The following is a 19,156-nucleotide window of genomic DNA, read 5'->3' on the forward strand; positions in this document are numbered from 1 at the left end:
GTTTTTGGAAGTGAAAAAGACCGTATAATTTACAGTGAATAACCGTAAATTGACATTCCCAGAATTCCCTGCATTACATTTCAAATTGTATGTTTTTTTGTTGAAATAACTATGTTTCTTCTTAGTTTTTTCTGATCAGGTTTGTATATTAGGATTGTGTGTTACACCTAATGTTGTTAAATGAATGTTTATTGCATTATTTCAGTTTCACATGTGTTAGCATGATGGTGTTTAGCGTTTGTGTGAATGACACTGTGCACCTTCTATATATGTTATTATTTAAAAGCTGCTTGTGATGAGCTTTGGACTTTTTCCATCACCACCTGCATTTTGTGGTTATCAGTGTATTACAAAGGTACAAAACAGATTTCAGTACTTCAATAGGTTGGTATATTAACATTATATCAGTTAATGAAATTACGGTTTTTAACTGTAAATTTAAGTTAAAACCGTAAAACCTAAAATGTTGCTACCGTATTTTTTATGGTGAAAAAACGGCAGCTGTGGTATACGGTAGATACATCACAGCTGCCATTTTTTTACCGTAAATTTTACGGAATTTTTTTACACTGTAGTGTATATAAATATGTGCTTTCTCATTTGCATTTTCAAGTGCTTATTATACATTTCATGGCGGCTGATACAATTCAGCAGACTTGTTGAATCATTGCTCCTCTCTAACCAACCATCAAAAGAGTTTGTGATTTAGTGAATTTTTGCAATCATCTTCATGTGTTTTGCTCTGCATGCACTGGATCTGTTCCAAAACCATTTCACTTCAGGGCATGAGGATTTGGGACAGGGCCGCTGATGTGTGTGGATGTGAATTACGCTTCCTCTGTGTATTTTGTGGTGGTGAACTCTGCGTTCAGGAGAGGCTCGAACTCGCGTCTTTTCCTCTGCTGCACATACAGCACCGACAGAAGCAGCAGCAGGAGCAGACCGAAGAAGATTCCTCCTAGTGTGCTGCTCAGCAGAAACATGGCCGGCCTGCTGTCTGTTTCTGAAACACACACACACACACACACACACACACACACACATGCATACTGAAAGATCAACTACAGAACATTTAATAATAATAATAATAATACATTTATTTTATATAGCACCTTTAAAAGTTGCTTTCTCAAGGCACTTTACATAAAAGCTTTACACAAAGGCAAAAACAACAATATAGAACAATGCACTGTAAATACAACAAAAGATAAACAGTAAAGAACAATTCAATAATATATAAAAGATAAGAAGATATCTCACAATTCAATTTTTTTTTTCTTGCAATTGCAATTTAAACTCAGAATTGTGAGATAAAAACACATAGGCCTAATTGCAAGATATATAATTGTGAAGAAAATCCTTAATTTCATTTAATTTCAATAATATTTCTCACAATTTCCAGTTTACATATCACTATTCAGTTTTTTTTTTTTGTCAGCCATGAAATATAAAAAGTAACTGCAACTTTTTAGGCCTCTCACACAATATTTTTTAAAATGTTGTAGATTTAAGTAGCAAATGAGAATCGCTAAAATTAATGCATATAAAATTAATGCATATATTTTGAAACAAAGGTCTTCTTTATGATGTTCAGTTTTGTTCAAGATAATTAAAGCAACAGTTTTTAAATAACGAAAGAATATGTAAAAGTATGGTATTTGGGGTAAAAAGCGACTTTACATAAAAGCTTTACACAAAGGCAAAAACAACAATATAGAACAATGCACTGTAAATACAACAAAAGATAAACAGTAAAGAACAATTCAATAGAAAACTAATCAAATAAAAGCAATCCTGAAAAAAAAATGTTTTAAGGGAAGTTTTAAAAATATCTAATGAATTTACATCAGGTATGAAATAAACGAATAGTTCAGCTAAAATTAACATTTTCATTATTTATTCCTCATCATGTTGTTCCAAACCCATAAGGTGTTATTTTTACGTGGAACACAGAATTTTTGGCTACATATGAAAGCCTGTTTAGTTTCCACCACGGAATAAAAAAAAAAAAATGGATTTAAGTAGCAAATGAGAATCGCTAAAATTAATGCATATAAAATTAATGCATATATTTTGAAACAAAGGTCTTCTTTATGATGTTCAGTTTTGTTCAAGATAATTAAAGCAACAGTTTTTAAATAACGAAAGAATATGTAAAAGTATGGTATTTGGGGTAAAAAGCGCCCCTGCTGTTGGGGCTAAAGGCGCACAGTAATTAACATGATATAATTAATAGATGGCTAATATGGGCGCCCATATTATGTCATATAATCACCATGTTTAGAATTAAACCATCATATTTAAAAACATGATATTAATCATATCATATAATAAAATATCATTTGTTGATTATTGGATCTCCTTCAATACTTTCAGAATCTTTACTTATTAAAATGATTTTGTTTCTGTATTTTAAAATATATTTTATATATTTTCAGATTATCCGAGCAGAGAGTCTGTGCAGGCGTCACACTCCGTCCGTCCCGTCGCAAAGTTCCAGTACGGGACAGTATATTTATTGAAAAAAATTTATTTTATTTTTCAAATTAAGCAGAAAATAGTACAAACTTTGCTAAAGTGATTGTTTTGAACAAGTATTAACTTAGACATTATTAAAAAAAAACATTATTTTAGCTGAAGTATTTGTATCAATACCGTGTGTGGGGGTAAAAGGCCCCTCTTGCCACCTCATACATTTATAAGATTTTTAAACTAAATAAACAACTTGAATGATTTATTTTCACACAAAATCTGTTGCTCCATTAATGTTCAATACAACGTATATATTTTTTCTGCAATTATACATGTTAGGCGCAGTGAATAGCAAATTTTTTCTTAAGGTGGGCCTTTAGCCCCGTTGCAACCTACATATTCATTATATTTTTACTTAACCCGTTGTCTTCATTATTTAATATGTAATGTTTGAATTAATCTGTCATGAAAACATTTTATTACAGACACCATTGTTTATATTAACGAATTGAGGTAGAAACATAATATCATTAAAACGTTGATAAAATGCTAGCATTAAATTAAATACTGCCTTATGTGCAATTTCAACTCAGTTTTTATTTGAGTGTTGATTATTTAATTGATTATTAAATACACTTAATTTTTGTTTTTGGTTAATGAAAATTTTGTTTCAGTAAAAAAAAAAAATAATAATTTGGATTGCATCATTACTTGCATACAACAACAGTTCAAAGTGACCATGTTATGGTGCTTTTTTATGTTGTTTTTAGTCTTATTTGGAGCTTGACAGTCGTGATCACTATTGTGCTCTTCAATCAATATGGGTAAGTAAATAATGACAGAATTTGTCAAAATTATTCCTATAGTATGTGCATTGACAGCATGTTTATTACCTTCAAGTTGAATGGCGTAGGAATACCCCAGCTGTTCAGATGCGACGTAGATCTCCTCATTGGTCACAGGAGGGAAAAAGGGGACCATGTTATAATGCCGGTTGTGTCCGATAGGGGCCATCTCATCTCAAGTTGAATGGCGTAGGAATACCCCAGCTGTTCAGATGCGACGTAGATCTCCTCATTGGTCACAGGAGGGAAAAAGGGCACCATGTTATAATGCCGGTTGTGTCCGATAGGGGCCATCTCATCTGGGAAGCTGGTGTTTTCACGGGAGCGACTCATCCATTCCTCAAATATGGCATCAGTGAATGTATGAAGCACCTATTTGGACATTTTTTTTTTTACTAATTTTAAATCTAGGTATGACCAAGTTGTTTTTAACAAGGTGGCTTTTAGGTCATACAAGACTTACACATGGATATTCATTAAAAGGTGAAGAACCACAATCATGCCCAAACTAAAATGACTGTGAAACATTTCATTGGATTGTACTGTTTTTAATGTAATGGTTTTAATGTTTTTTTTTCAGAGGTGTGTCTAACTGATTTTTTAAAAAATGTATCACCTGAATGTATTTTGGAATTTTTGTCTTGTGTACATCTGAAATGTCTTTTAGAACCTTTTGTATAAATTGTATACATTGTATATACTTTATTCAGAGATCACCATGAAAATAGCCGTTAAAAAGTGAATAAATAAATAAATAAGCACCTATTCGGCCGTAAGAGAGAACATGTCTTTATCCAGAATCCAGAGCTCATGTACACTGAACGATGTGATGTTATTGTCGTTTAATGTGTTTTGTGTGTTACCAGAAAGATTGGGTCGTTGGCGGCGGAGTGGGACAGAGCGCTGGTCCCGTTGAGGAACAGGTGAACCAGGTTGTGCAGATTAAACACAGAGCTGTCCAGCTCTCTGTCTGGCTTGTAGTATCCTTCCAGTGCGTTCCTTCAAGGAAAGGTAGAAGAAAACTTCAAAACTAACTCGCAGACATCAGGTCAATTCTGTAAACCTCGACATATGAAATAATAATCTGAAAAATTAATTTTCTTTGAAAAGGAACCATGAGCCTTTAAACCAAATATTTTAAATCTTAAAAAAAGTTTGCGTATGTATTTTTTTGTTGTATATGAATATGTAGGAAAACACTCTTAGTTTTATAGAGACTCAAACTGAGCAAAATTACACAATTTGGTGCAGATGCTGATATTTATATGGTCAAAAAGTGATGAAATTCTGATGCTTGTAATTGAAATCAATGCGATCTTTAAAACAGAATAGCAGATACTTACATAAATTAGTGACCTAAACATCGTCGTCACTCTATATCTCTAGTAATATGTCTCAGTAAGATGAGATTGAAATTATTCAAACATATAATGAAATGCAATGCTGATTGAGAGCTGAAGAAATAAATGCTCCTGAGATGTTCTGGAGGCTTGTGAAGATCATTCCTCCGCTGAGGAACAGTGAAAGTAAAGCTTCTGGAAACAAACGCTCCTCAAAAGATCCTGAGGATCAGATTTGAGATGCACTGATTTTTCTAAAAAAAATGGGTGATTGAGAATCAAATCTGAGCTGCTTCAGTCCAGTACGAGTTCATCTGGAAATATGACTACAGTTATTCTTATGTTTCTTTTACAAAAATCAGTCAAGATTTGAGAGCAAAAAGGCACGTTTGTCCTAAAAGACCTTTTACTTGCTAAATCAGACGTCAGAAGGCATGGAGTAGATTGTGTGCAATGGGCTTTATAGCAAGGTTTTGATCATGTTTATCATTTAGAGGCTTTAGAATTGTACATATCAATTATGAAACAGTAGGCTTTATAGGGTTAAGGGATTTATAGAATGGTCTGCTTTGTTCTTTCAGGCAAAATTAATTATTGTCGTTGAAACTTACTTATATTATGGTTAAGATCTTTATTAATAATGATTTATGTCATGGATAGACATATAGATATATATACTTAATGGCGTTTTTTGTTATTTTTGGAGTTTAACATTATAAATGACTTAGTTTTGTTTTGCCTGGATGAAGGAAAATATGAGATCGACAAGATCTGAGAGTGAGCAGAACATTTTTTTAGATGAACAGTTCCTTTAAGGCTGTGATCGACTGGATTACCTGAAGCTGAAGCTGGAGTTGGTGAAGTATGGTGGACTGTCAAAGTCTCTGAGGTTCAGGCAGCTTCTGACATCATTCATGGTTGGTAAAGTCACGTTAGTGCTCTCCATGATTCCTCTGAGCAAAGATCCCTCGCTGGTCCCGTTACACAAGGTCACCAGACGATTATATTCATCCAGACTGAAAGAAAAAGATGCACGGCATTACATAATGTTACATGCTGGCATGATTCTGGATCAGTGTGAGCAGCAGGTGCGATGTAGTAGTTTTTGTGTGGAGACGGAGGGTGTGTCACATTCTGCTCCTTAGTTTAGTAGTAAGTCAAGTGCACTACTCAGGGAGTCTGTCAGTCACTGGTGCATTCAAACGATTGTTCTCTACTTCCTTAAAAAACCATTAAAAACGACTGGTCACTCTCAAGTCATAAAAAGGCAAGTGCAAGTGACAATTTATAAAGATTAAATCTTAAAAAAAACATTGTGTGAACTTCTACAGGAATTGTTGTTGGATGATGTTATATTTTTATTTATTTGTCAATTTTTGTATGTTATGCGATTTTTATATTTATATAGTAAGCATTTTGTGCCTTTCTTTATTATATTCATTTATTGTCTAAATGCCATTACGTATAATATGTTATATTTCAATTCATTAATGTCACAGTGTTGATTAGATCAAGGCTCTTAATAATGTACAAATTACTAAAACTATTAAAACTCATTTTCACTAATTTAAATAAATCTGAAATTAAATATAAATATTAGATGAAAAAATTAAAATTAAAATCTTGTTGCATTAAATGTTGCTTTGACCAGGGTTATTATAGTTAGCTAAAACTAAAACCATAAAAAACATTTTCATTATTTTGAATAAATAAATAACCGAAATGAAATCAAATATAAATTGTTTTACTTATTTTATTTCAGCTACTTTGCTAAGCAACAATTATTTTTTTTATTTACCTTGGTGTACTAAAATTGACATAAAAATGAATAGACATGTAAAAACAACAAAAACTATGAAAATGACAAAAAACAACAACAACAACAAACACAAAATTACTTGTTCAAAAATTAAAATTCAAGCAGAAAACAAAAATAAAATCTAATTTGAAAAAAATTACAAAAAACTATATCTCATGGATACTAAAATAACACTGGTATTTGCAACTAACTAAAATAAAATAAATAAAATAAAAAATACTTTTCAATAATACAAATATTCAGCAATTCAAATAAATACTCAAAAATATAAATATTTCAGATGGAAATATTAGATGAAAAAAATGAAACTAAAAAAACTTGTTGCATTAAATGTTGCTAAAATAAGTACAAAAATTACTAAAATTTAAACAGAAAAAAGAGAAGTTAGAAATATTTGAAAACAAAAACTAATGAAAGTGACAAAAGTACATAAAACTACTAAAACTTAGAAAATGCAAGGAATGTTGTTTTAGTGGCCCCTTATGCATTTCTCTATGCTCTCAATTCATTTTCTAATACTTTACAAAATGTATGCTACTTTTACTCTGAAAATGATAATATAATCTTTCACTAGATTTTGACACATTTGATCTGAAATGTGATGTCGAAGACAGCAGATGAGTAAATATGCAAGTCTGTTTCACACTTTAAATGCCTCCAAAAAAACTGGTCCTTGATGAAACATCTATTATAATATAATGTTTTTGTGTTTATATATTTATTTATTTTGATTAAATTTGGATTAATTGGAAATTTAACACAGCTATACAGAAATGCTGTAACTAACCAGCAAACGTACCTGTCACACACCACTCCCCAGCGGGCAAACCTGGAGCGCGGGCTGATACGGGACGGGTCAGTGGGGTCCCGTCCTCCGAGCAGAGAGTCTGTGCAGACGTCACACTCCGTCCGTCCCGTCGCAAAGTTCCAGTACGGGACAGCGAAGTTCTCATTACCTGTGAGTTTCTAAGATGAGAAGAAAATATCAGGAGTAGCTATGCTTCCATCCACCTATTTTTATGCGCATTTTGGAATATTGCATAAAAAAACGCTGGATGGAAACGCCAAGATGCGCATAAAAAACTTATCTGAGTAGGATAAACTTTTTATCCGATAAGAAAAAATGTGCACTGTAACACTGTAAAAAAAACTAAACTGCTTCAACTTAAAAACGTAGGTGCAGTTGTTGCGTAAATGTTTAAGTAATATTAAGTAAAGTGTAATATTTAAGTAAAAAATTGGTGTAGAAACAATTTTCACTTAGAAAGTGCTAGAAAATTTCACAAATAATTACAATGTATTGGTAAGTAAAGCAATGAAATAATCATTGTTTTATTCCTCAGGATATTCAGAATTTCTTTTTTTTTTTTTACAATGATACAATCAAATTGATCAAGTCATTTCAACTAATTTTATAAAATCTTGTCTTTTGTGTAACTTGAAGTTGGAATTGGTTAAACTATTGAATTTGGTTCAATTAAAGCAATGAAATACATATTTTTTTCTATTACTTTTTAATTGATTGAAATTGGTTGAAGTATATGAAAAAATATGTTGCCATGAGTTATTGATCATTTTCAGCAGTGTTAATCTGGTATGCAGCCTCTTAGTGATTAGCTATTCACAAATTAAATTAATTTAAAAAATCCAACTTTACTCCAGGTGTTTTTGTTGTTGTTGTTGTTGTTGTTGTATTTGAGCGTCCCATGAAGGGCCATAAAGTGAACTTATTTAAGGGGCGTGAAAATGTTGCATTATATCCAATTATATTATATTAAAATTTGCATTTTTAAAATCAAATTCACTTATATTATCAAGATTTCAATACAAGTTTTTTTCCCCATCTCTGTCCTAATGCTTAGTTTCCTTTAGTTTGGACATTGTGTTCAGACGTTATTGATGTGGTCACTATGTGCAACAGCCCAAAACTTCATTGACCCCTTGTCAGATGTCTAGATGATTAGCTGATGGTTAGAAACTCGGTGTGAAACAGACCAAGAAATGCAGGAATGACCTGTAGCTCTCTCTCCAGACTGAGCAGATGGTATCTGTGCCAGGTGATGAACGCCGGACCCTTGTGGGAAAGGTCGATGGCTTTAAAAGGACGTCCTGGACCTGCCGGAAAAGAGCGCGTCAAAAGTGAAGTGAAGTAGGTGAAGTAAGCACATAATACAACACATATTGTCTATTTGATCTCATAATAGTATTAGGACTCTATGAAATCCATTTTATTTCCCCCAAATTCCATGCTTTCGGTTTTATTTTTTTGTGGATTTTGTTTTAATGCTTATCAATCAAAAAGCATGTCTAATCAATTGAAGTCATTAAACATTAACAATTTAATGATTTATTACAACTTTTACAATAATAGGGCCTGTTTTTCCCCCACAAATTCCTTTTTTCCCAATTTAATTTGACGTTTTAATTGTTAATTGTCCAATTTAACATTTAAATGATTTTTCAAAAAGCATGTTTAATGAATTGGAATCACAAACTTATACAATTTAATGACAATTTATTAAAAGTTTAAAATAAATGTAATTTCTTGTGCCATATGAAATCTGTTGAATTTACTAAAATTTTTTAAGTTGGTTGCAATCTATTTATTTTAGCTACATTTAAATAAACAAATTTAGTTGACTGACTTTCAATGTGTTTTATTTTTTAAATGTAGCTAAAATAAATAGTTTGCAATCAATTACCTTTAAAAAATTTAGTATCCTTTTTTTCAGTGTAGGGCTGTTTAATACTGATTTAAATCATTGCCTGTCAATTATGGAGAAAAATTAAAAGGCGTGAAATTTAAACCACCGGTCTGAAAGAAGTCATTTATTTATTGAATTTGTTCACTGGTTCTTGGAGGATTTTTCATGATTTAATCCAGCAGAGCAGCTGGAGCAGCGTTCACAGCAGCTCCTCACCCAGTAATGTGTCTCGGACAGACTAATAGTGCTGCCAGACGAAGAAGTCGTAGATAGAGATGTTGTTGAACTGCGGCTCGGTGCCGTTGGGTCCCAGCAGGCCCAGCCAGTGCTGTGTGGCGATGACGTATTCAGGGTGGACGGTGGTTTTGGCCCGATCCAGAACGTCCAGGAATTCCTGCAGCTCAGCGGGGCTCAGAGAGTGAATGTCCTTCCTCACAACAGCAGCCCTGCGCTGGTCACAGCTCGGCCCCGTCCAGCCGAAGCTACACTCGCCACAGTTATAACCAGCAAAGTTACCTGTTCAGAAGAGAATATGTTAGTACACATTCAATCTAGTTTTAGAGATTTGCGGTTGCTAATGTGTCCCTATGATATTCTCATCAAAGGGATATTTACAATGAAAAATTTGGGGCACACTTAATTATAATTTTTTTTCAATAAATAAAAATAAGTATTTAAAAAGTAGTAATACAATTAATTTATATTAAATACAACACAATTTAATACAAATAGTAAAATCTAATTTATATATATATATATATATATATATATATATCATGCATGCATCATTCCTCCAGTCTTCAGTGTCACATGATCTTCAGAAATCATTCTAATATGCTGATTTATTATCAGTGCTGGAAACTGTTGCTGCTTAATATTTTTTTGGAACCTGTGATACTTTTTTTCAGGATTATTTGATGAATAAAAAGAAAAAACATTAAAAACATTACTGATCCCAAACTTTTGAATGGTAGTGTGTATGTAATGCTAATATTAATCATTATTATTGTGTGTATATAGAATATTATATATATTATGTATATTTAATATATATATATAAAATATATATTAAAATGAATGTATATAAATTTAAACTTCATATATAAATATGTATATATACAAAAATGTATATATCATTTTATTCCTGTTTTTTCCACTAAAATGAATGCGATATATATCATAATATATATTTCAGGTTGATATCAGGTATATCATGCAGAACAACCTGGTTAAGCATGCAAACAGCCATAAATTCAACAATTTATCAGAAAGTCAAAGATAATAATATCTTCTGCATACCAAAGCATCGACAGGTCCGATTGAAAAACTTAGTCGGCCATCTCTCGCGGTCGTCCACGTTTCTTAACCTGTACGGTCCTCCCCAGAGTTTGGAGTCCACATGGACATCGCTGCAGTTTCCCCGGCCGGACAGAATCCCGCACACGTTGTCCGGATCCGATCCCAGCGCGGGACAGCACTCTTTGGACACGATGGCCTCCACGGTGCAGCAGACTCGGGGAAACTGAGCCTCGGTCAGGTAAGTCCATCCCAGACTGTAAATCACAGCCAACACAATCGATCTCCTCATATCTGGAGGATCTTATTCAGTCCACTTTAAGTTTCTCAGTTTCTCCCTCAAATGCCGCAGCACGCTACTAATCACAAATAAATGTGTTATTAAGGATTACATGCGGTTCTGAGCGTATCGGTAACGGCTGACGGTTTATAATGCTTTCCTTCCACACATCACATGCATATTCACAGAGCTCAAGCCCATCAGTGCTTTATATGCTCTGGCCAAGTGGAACATGGGAGGATTATTACGGCTGTCCCGTGGTAGTCACCTGACACAGAGGAACTATTTGTTGCACTAAAGCCCTGAGGAAACGTTCCTCAATGGATTTAACTCATCTAGAGCCCTAGATGATCACACTCCCGGCTATGAGCGAAATGTATGTGGGTTTCCATCTGATGAACTGATGAAATTAGTTTCTGAGAAATATTCCTATGCATAACTCATATGATTCAGTTTCAGTCAGGACAAAAAGAAAACCTAAAGACCTAAAAAATGTTTGGACACTTAAATCACATTTAAAGTATTGTACTGCTCTTTTTGGATTATTTATGTACTATTATAGTATTTATTGATGTTTGAATTAGCTTTTATTTTTATATTTTCAATTAAAACTTTTGTTTAAGTTTTAGTAATGTTATTTGATTATTTTTATGGTTTCATATTACTATTTAGCTGAGTCCTGCGTTCACAGCTCTTCACCCAGTAATGTGTCTCGGACAGAGTAATAGTGCTGCCAGACGAAGAAGTCGTAGATGGAGATGTTGTTGAACTGCGGCTCGGTGCCGTTGGGTCCCAGAAGGCCCAGCCAGTGCTGTGTGGCGATGACGTATTCAGGGTGGACGGTGGTTTTGGCCCGATCCAGAACGTCCAGGAACTCCTGCAGCTCAGCGGGGCTCAGAGAGTGAATGTCCTTCCTCACAACGGGAGCTTTGCGCTGCTCACAGCTCGGCCCCGTCCAGCCGAATCTACACTCGCCACAGTTATAACCAGCAAAGTTACCTGTTCAGAAGAGAATATGCTTTAAGTTCAGTGTAGTTTTAGAGGCGTGCAGTTGTAAGTCCATCCCAGACTGTAAATCACAGCCAACACAATCGACCTCCTCATATCTGGAGGATCTTATTCAGTCCACTTTAAGTTTCTCAGGGTCTCCCTCAAATGCCGCAGCACGCTACTAATCACAAGTAAATGTGTTTTTAATGATTACATGCAGTTCTGAGCGTATCGGTAACGGCTGACGGTCTATAATAGCTTGTGTCCACACATTACATGCATATTCACAGAGCTCAAGCCCATCAGTGCCTTATATGCTCTGGCCAAGTGGAACATGGGAGGATTATTACAGCCGTCCCGTGGTAGTCACCTGACACAGAAACTGTTTGTTGCACTAATGCTGCTCAAAAGCCCCGAGGAAACGTTTCACAATGGATTCAACTCATCTAGAGCAGATAAAACAATTTCATGTTATCACTCCTGGGTATGAGCGAAATTTATGTAGGTTTCCTTCTGATGCACTGATGTTTTAGACTAATATCAAAGGATGGTTTTGAAATTAGTTTCTGAAAAATATTCTCAGTCGTAATCTTATGAATCTTATGAGTTGCCCATTCTCAATGCATAACTCATATGATTCAGTTTCAGTCAGGAAAAAATAAACTGATGCAGACAAAGTGACTCCAAAAAGTATGTGGACAGTAGAATCTCATGTAATGTATTATAGTGTTCTTTTAGTATTATTTATGTACTATTATAGTATTTATTAATATTTTGAATTAACTTTAATTTTTATATTTAATTTATTTTTTTATTTTTTTTTTATATTTAATTTATTGTTTTATTTTATTTTTTTATTTTATTTTTATGTTTCATTTATTGTTGTTATGTGCCAGTGTTAATATTCTTTTTTTTTATATTTTCCATTTTAATTTTAATTGAAGGTTAAATAAAATTGTTATGTGCTTGTTATATTTAAATATTTAGCTTACATTTATTTTTTTAAGTTTTATATATATATATATATAAACTCCTTTTAGCTTTATTTTTATTAAGTTTTATTCATTGTATTATTTTAACTCCCCAAAAAGTATTTGCACACGAAAATCACATTTAAAGTATGACAGTGTTATTTTAGTATTATTTATATACTATTACACTATTTATTAATGTTTGAGTTAGCTTTTATTTTTATATTTTCTTTTTTTATTTTAGTTTACGTTTTGGTAATGTTGTTATGTGCTTTTATTTATTTATTTTTTTTATATATTTCCAGTCAGCTTTGTTTTTTATATCTCATTTAATGTATGACTGTGTGTTTTTAGTATTATTTATATACTGTTATAGTATTTATTGATGTTTGAGTTACCTTTTATTTTTGTATTTTCTGGTTTTATTTAAAAAAAAAAAATGGTTGAAGTAAATGAATGTAGTGTGTTTTGCGCGTGTGTGAGCGTGTAGATCTTTGCAGCCGCCCCAGCGGGTCGTTCTTGTGACTAACCGGGTCACTGACCAAAACCTTTCTGAATCCTCAGACTGAGACTGTGTAAGATTTGCAGCTCAGCAACATTCAGATTCCAAATAAGGATAATCAGTCTTCGTTTTCAAACTTTTATTACAGCGACTCTGAGAGTGTTGCACCTTTTCTTCTCTTTTTTTTCTTAATTGTTTCAGTCATAAAACATGCAAAAACAATCACCAGAAGAAAGACTGCTAGTCCTGGGATCAGTCACACATTTAACTGCAGGCTAAAACATGTTTTGTACATTGATGACGGAAACAGAAGACCTGTAGGCCATCATATGTTTCTGTGCATTATTTTTGCTATCGTGTGCTTTGTCTCCTGATCGTTCCACTGCAGACCACACTCGTCTCATGATGAGCCAATAAATGAACAAAGACTTAACTAACCTAATCATGTGTAGTGCTTCCAACTTAAAGCTGCACTCGCACATTTACCTTTAATGAGTAAATGCACAAATAAAATAAAAAAATACTGTATAAAGAATGGAGATATATTTAAAAAAAATAAATTTATATATAAACAAGTAAGCAGCATGCATGTGAATTACAGAGCTGGAATCTAGACATAGAAGAAGCTTAAATGTAGCAAATTGTTAAATTTATTGGTAAATAGATGAAAAATTAGGTGTTTCTAAACCAGGGTTATTGTGGTTAACTAAAACCATACAAAAAATGAACAGAAATAAAAAAAAAGGTAATATTTGTTAAATATTTCACTTTATTTAGTTGCCAAGACAACATTTCTCATTTTTTTACTTGATTTATTAAAATAACTAAAATTAAAGAAAAATTAAACGTATTAATAAAAAATAACACAATATATAGAAATACATAAAAAAACTAAAATGCATAAAAATGACAAAACTTGCGCGTGTGTGAGCGTGTAGATCTTTGCAGCCGCCCCAGCGGGTCGTTCTTGTGACTAACCGGGTCACTGACCAAAACCTTTCTGAATCCTCCGACTGAGACTGTGTAAGATTTGCAGCTCAGCAACATTCAGATTCCAAATAAGGATAATCAGTCTTCGTTTTCAAACTTTTATTACAGCGACTCTGAGAGTGTTGCACCTTTTCTTCTCTTTTTTTTCTTAATTGTTTCAGTCATAAAACATGCAAAAACAATCACCAGAAGAAAGACTGCTAGTCCTGGGATCAGTCACACATTTAACTGCAGGCTAAAACATGTTTTGTACATTGATGACGGAAACAGAAGACCTGTAGGCCATCATATGTTTCTGTGCATTATTTTTGCTATCGTGTGCTTTGTCTCCTGATCGTTCCACTGCAGACCACACTCGTCTCATGATGAGCCAATAAATGAACAAAGACTTAACTAACCTAATCATGTGTAGTGCTTCCAACTTAAAGCTGCACTCGCACATTTACCTTTAATGAGTAAATGCACAAATAAAATAAAAAAATACTGTATAAAGAATGGAGATATATTTAAAAAAAATAAATTTATATATAAACAAGTAAGCAGCATGCATGTGAATTACAGAGCTGGAATCTAGACATAGAAGAAGCTTAAATGTAGCAAATTGTTAAATTTATTGGTAAATAGATGAAAAATTAGGTGTTTCTAAACCAGGGTTATTGTGGTTAACTAAAACCATAAAAAAAATGAACAGAAATAAAAAAAGGCAATATTTGTTAAATATTTCACTTTATTTAGTTGCCAAGACAACATTTCTCATTTTTTTACTTGATTTATTAAAATAACTAAAATTAAAGAAAAATTAAACGTATTAATAAAAAATAACACAATATATAGAAATACATAAAAAAACTAAAATGCATAAAAATGACAAAACTTTAGAAAAAAAAGAAAACATAAAATCTAAAAATAACATAATTCAAAATATTAACAAAACTATAACAGTATATAAATGATACCAAAACTACTAAGACTAAATCTAATAAATAAAAAAATAATAAAAACTATACAGACATATTTAAAAACAAAGCTAATAAAAACGACAAAAACACTCAACAATATTAGTAAACCTTTAGTGAAAACCAAAAATATAAAAATAAAATCTAATTTAGAATATTAACAGAAATTATTATACTATATCTACAGCATGATTTCACCATCCAGCTAGGTTCTTCTACAATTACCCCATAGACTTCGGTTAGAAATCTTGGTGTAATCTTCGATAACCAGCTGACCTTCAAAGACCACATTGCAAAGACTGCCCGATCTTGCAGGTTTGCATTGCACAACATCAGAAAGATCAGGTCCTTTCTAACACAACCTTTCACAACTCTTTCACAACTTCTTGTCCAGGCCCTTGTCATTTCTAGGCTGGACTACTTTAAAAAAACTTAATCTTTCTCTTTATTTATTCCTTCCCTTTTCTAGTTTGTACTTATTTGAACAATGCCTAAAACTTGGTATTACAAGCACTTCCTTTGTCTGTTAGCCTCTTTAAGAAGAATCGCTTTATGTATTCCCCATTTGTAAGTGGCTTTGGATAAAAGCGTCTGCTAAATGACTAAATGTAAATGTAAATTCTGATTTAAATAACATTACATGAAATGAAGGAACTTTTATTGATCTTTGGATAAAAGCGTCTGCAAAATGACTAAAATGTAAATGTAAATATCAATGACACTGGCCCAAATTTATGGCTGATAATGTATTATAAGAAAAAGAGACATATAAACATACATTTTAAAATACAAATATAAAAAAGGAAACAAGTTTAATTTAAAATGGTCTAAAATGAAGGATAATCAAAGTCGCAATAAAATATTATTGGAAAATAATACAGTTAATGAAATTGAAATAATGCCGTAAAATCAGTGTTGTTTTTACGTCCTGATCTGTCATGGCACAAACGTACAGCAAATAATACTTTGATTAAATGTTTGTGAGATGTTTAATTTTCAGATAAGTTAACTATGTGTATTAAATGATGGTGATTCTGTCTTTATTTCAGCTAGTTGCTAAGGCAGCATTTCTATCTGTTTCCATTTGTGTTTCATTGTTGTGCAGCAGGTTATCTATCATCAGTTGCTGATAAACCGTGGTCTTAATGTGTGAAGAACATCATATAATGAACACATGGTGCTGCTGCAGAGCTGCTTTACTCTAACAGGAGGAATAAGAGGAAAAACATAGATTTTTCCTTATTATTTCATTATCAGCAGACTCTCGAACCACTTTACATGTTCCTCATAGTGTTCAATGAGAAATAAAGTCATGGATATAAGCTGGTAATTTAGGGAAATACGTGAGGTTTGCAGATTTCTAAGAGAATGCCATTATGGAAGTTTAACGGACGCATTGCGAGTAAACTGGGGCTAGTTGTCACAATATCTAAGTATAGTAACTAGCAGCTTTTAAGTCATGCTTGTATTCTAGCAGTTAGAATAAAGTTTTGTGAATTTGTTCATCTAAATAAAATTCCAATGTATTTTGCTGTAGTTGTTGAATAAATGCAATAAAGTCACACTGACGAGTCACCATATGATGAAGGCAGATTTGAACTGTGGAATGAGTATTTGACATAAATATCAGATTGGGGCAAGTTGTCACATGATGTAGTATAAGAACATATATTTTGTGTTGTATAGAAGACATTTTTAAAGAACATTGGACCTCTTTGACTTTCATCATATGGACAAAAAACAAACAAACAAACAAAAATTGTATACATTTTTTGTGTTTTGCAGAACAAAGAAAACCACACAAGATTGAAACAACATAAGTAAATGAACATAAGTTCATTTATTTATTTATTGCGTATAACCTACATTTGAAATCTGCACCAAAATAATATTTGATTTGTTTGTTTGTTAAATTTAGTATTTTTTTTATTATTATTATTTGGTAGAGCACATCCAACATTTGAGATCTGCACCAAAATAATTTCATTTTATTTATTTATTTTTTTTAGTTCATTTGTTTAATTTAGTATTATTATTATTTTATTTGGTAGAGCACATCCAACATTTAAGATCTGCACCAAAATAATTTCATTTTATTTATTTATTTTTTTAGTTTGTTTGTTTAATTTAGTCTTATTTTTTTTTTATTTGGTAGAGCACATCCAACATTTGAAAATCTGCACCAAAATAATATTTTTCTCACTGCTGAAGAATGAAACAAGCACAAAGAAACACTGATAGAATGACCAATTCAATATTCACTACAAAAACTGCATCCTTCCACTGTCTAAATAAAAACTAAATATCTTTAGTTTTTATCTTTAAAGTATTCCTGGTAAAACACACAAATGGGTTTTGCCATTATTTCTCTCTTTTTGTGTTACAGTATTTGTGTTTTGACTAGAACATGGCCTGCTAATGCTCAACCTAAATGGGACTCATTTAAGTTGTATTAATTCCTCAGCGGCTAATTGCAGTAGCGTGGAGTACGCTTGCCGGTTTTTCCATCATTTTGTCTACATACAATGTGGTCTGACCCGGTAAAGAGCACTTTGCTGAAGCCTTGCTGAAAACGCTATTGTTTTACGGATGAATAAAATAGTTAGTGCTGAGGACGGCGTTTATCCTTTGAAGTGGCCACAATGAGAAATTCTCGATTAATAGCATTTCAAAGGGACGTCCAGATGAAGGTGATGCTTAATTCTGTGTAACAAGCAACAGGCGTATTATTATTATTATTATTATCATATGAAAAATGCATCAGTTCTGTTAATGGCTATTAGAGCGGGCTCCGTACGACACACGTTTTAGGGAACCTAATGTGTCGATTCAGAGAAAGGTTGCCTTTTCAGATTGTAATTGAGAGCACTTCAGTTTCATTTCAAAAGCACGAGGCTTTATGGAAGAAAATGCGAAATGTTTGCAAATGAAGCGTGGATTGGTCTGCCCATTTAACTAGCATTATGACACATTTCCCATTGCGTCTCAGACAGTTCAGCTAATGGCTCGCTCACATCTGCAGAGCTCATTGTTGTGCATGCGGTGATAAACACTGAAGACGTCACTGAAGGGTTACCTGGGTTTTGGCACTCGGGTTTGCCTCTGAAGGGCTTTGCAATTAAAAACACAAAGATGACAGCTAGATACACTGCTGCTGAAACAGGCTGGACTTGCTTTGGACAGTCATGGCTTTAAATTCGGCTATTGCGTTTTTTTAAGACAATGTAAATTTGAATTTATGTGATGCCTGTTTTAAAAGCACATGCAATAGCATTAGCATTTATACTATCAACAGAGCTCAACCATGCTAATTAATAAAACCACGTTGATTAAAAAAACAATAAACTTTTAAAGGAGTCATGAACTGCCTTTGTTTTTTTTATGTTGTACTGTTCTCTGAGGTCCACTTTATCAAGAGTTTTACATCCAAAAACATAATTTAGAAGTTACAGGTTATTTTCTGTCCTGTTTTTAACCCCCCTCATCAGAACGCTCTGTTTGAATGGGCGTGGAGGATTGTAGACTCTGAAGTAAACGCCCACTGCCATGATTGGCTAACAGTTGTGTATGTTTGACAGCCTACATTCCTCATAGATGGACGCTGCTGTTTTAGGTTAAAAATGCATAAATACTCAGTACATATCAAATGATCTGTAATAACAGACAAAGCAGTAGTGATCACAGTTACTCATTCGGATCTAATACACTTGCACAGCATCATCTTTTAGTTTCAGTCTTTCTGAAAATCCCACGTCGAATTGTGCTTTGTTTGTAAATGAATCCTTCTTACTGACGCAGTCTAGCACATTAAAAATAAAGTGTATTGTTTGGTTTCTGCGTAGACCTGCGTTAGCCTCTCTCGTTATTTACACTACCTGTGGGTGGGGCTAAACAGGTAGCGATGTAGAATCGGTGGGCGGAGCTAAACAGGGAGTGATGTCGAATCGGTGGGTGGGGCTAAACAGGCAGTGATGTAGAATCGGTGGGTGG

The 19,156-nt window shown here is 33.0% G+C and overlaps 1 protein-coding gene across 1 annotated transcript; it reads right to left on the reverse strand.

Moving 5' to 3' along the window:
• Positions 1-711: 711 nt before the first annotated feature.
• On the reverse strand, positions 712-12,050 carry LOC107662564 (L-dopachrome tautomerase-like). The gene is given in 9 exon segments (XM_016452627.1): positions 712-1,003; positions 3,366-3,689; positions 4,181-4,316; positions 5,494-5,673; positions 7,276-7,442; positions 8,491-8,591; positions 9,398-9,697; positions 10,481-10,740; positions 11,833-12,050. Coding segments are annotated over 8 exon segments (1,434 nt in total). The 5' UTR covers positions 11,862-12,050; the 3' UTR covers positions 712-1,003; positions 3,366-3,428.
• Positions 12,051-19,156: the final 7,106 nt, after the last annotated feature.

The sequence above is a fragment of the Sinocyclocheilus anshuiensis genome, unplaced genomic scaffold, assembly GCF_001515605.1.
Source record: "Sinocyclocheilus anshuiensis isolate Anshui unplaced genomic scaffold, SAMN03320099.WGS_v1.1 scaffold1555, whole genome shotgun sequence".
Classification (NCBI taxonomy): domain Eukaryota; kingdom Metazoa; phylum Chordata; class Actinopteri; order Cypriniformes; family Cyprinidae; genus Sinocyclocheilus; species Sinocyclocheilus anshuiensis.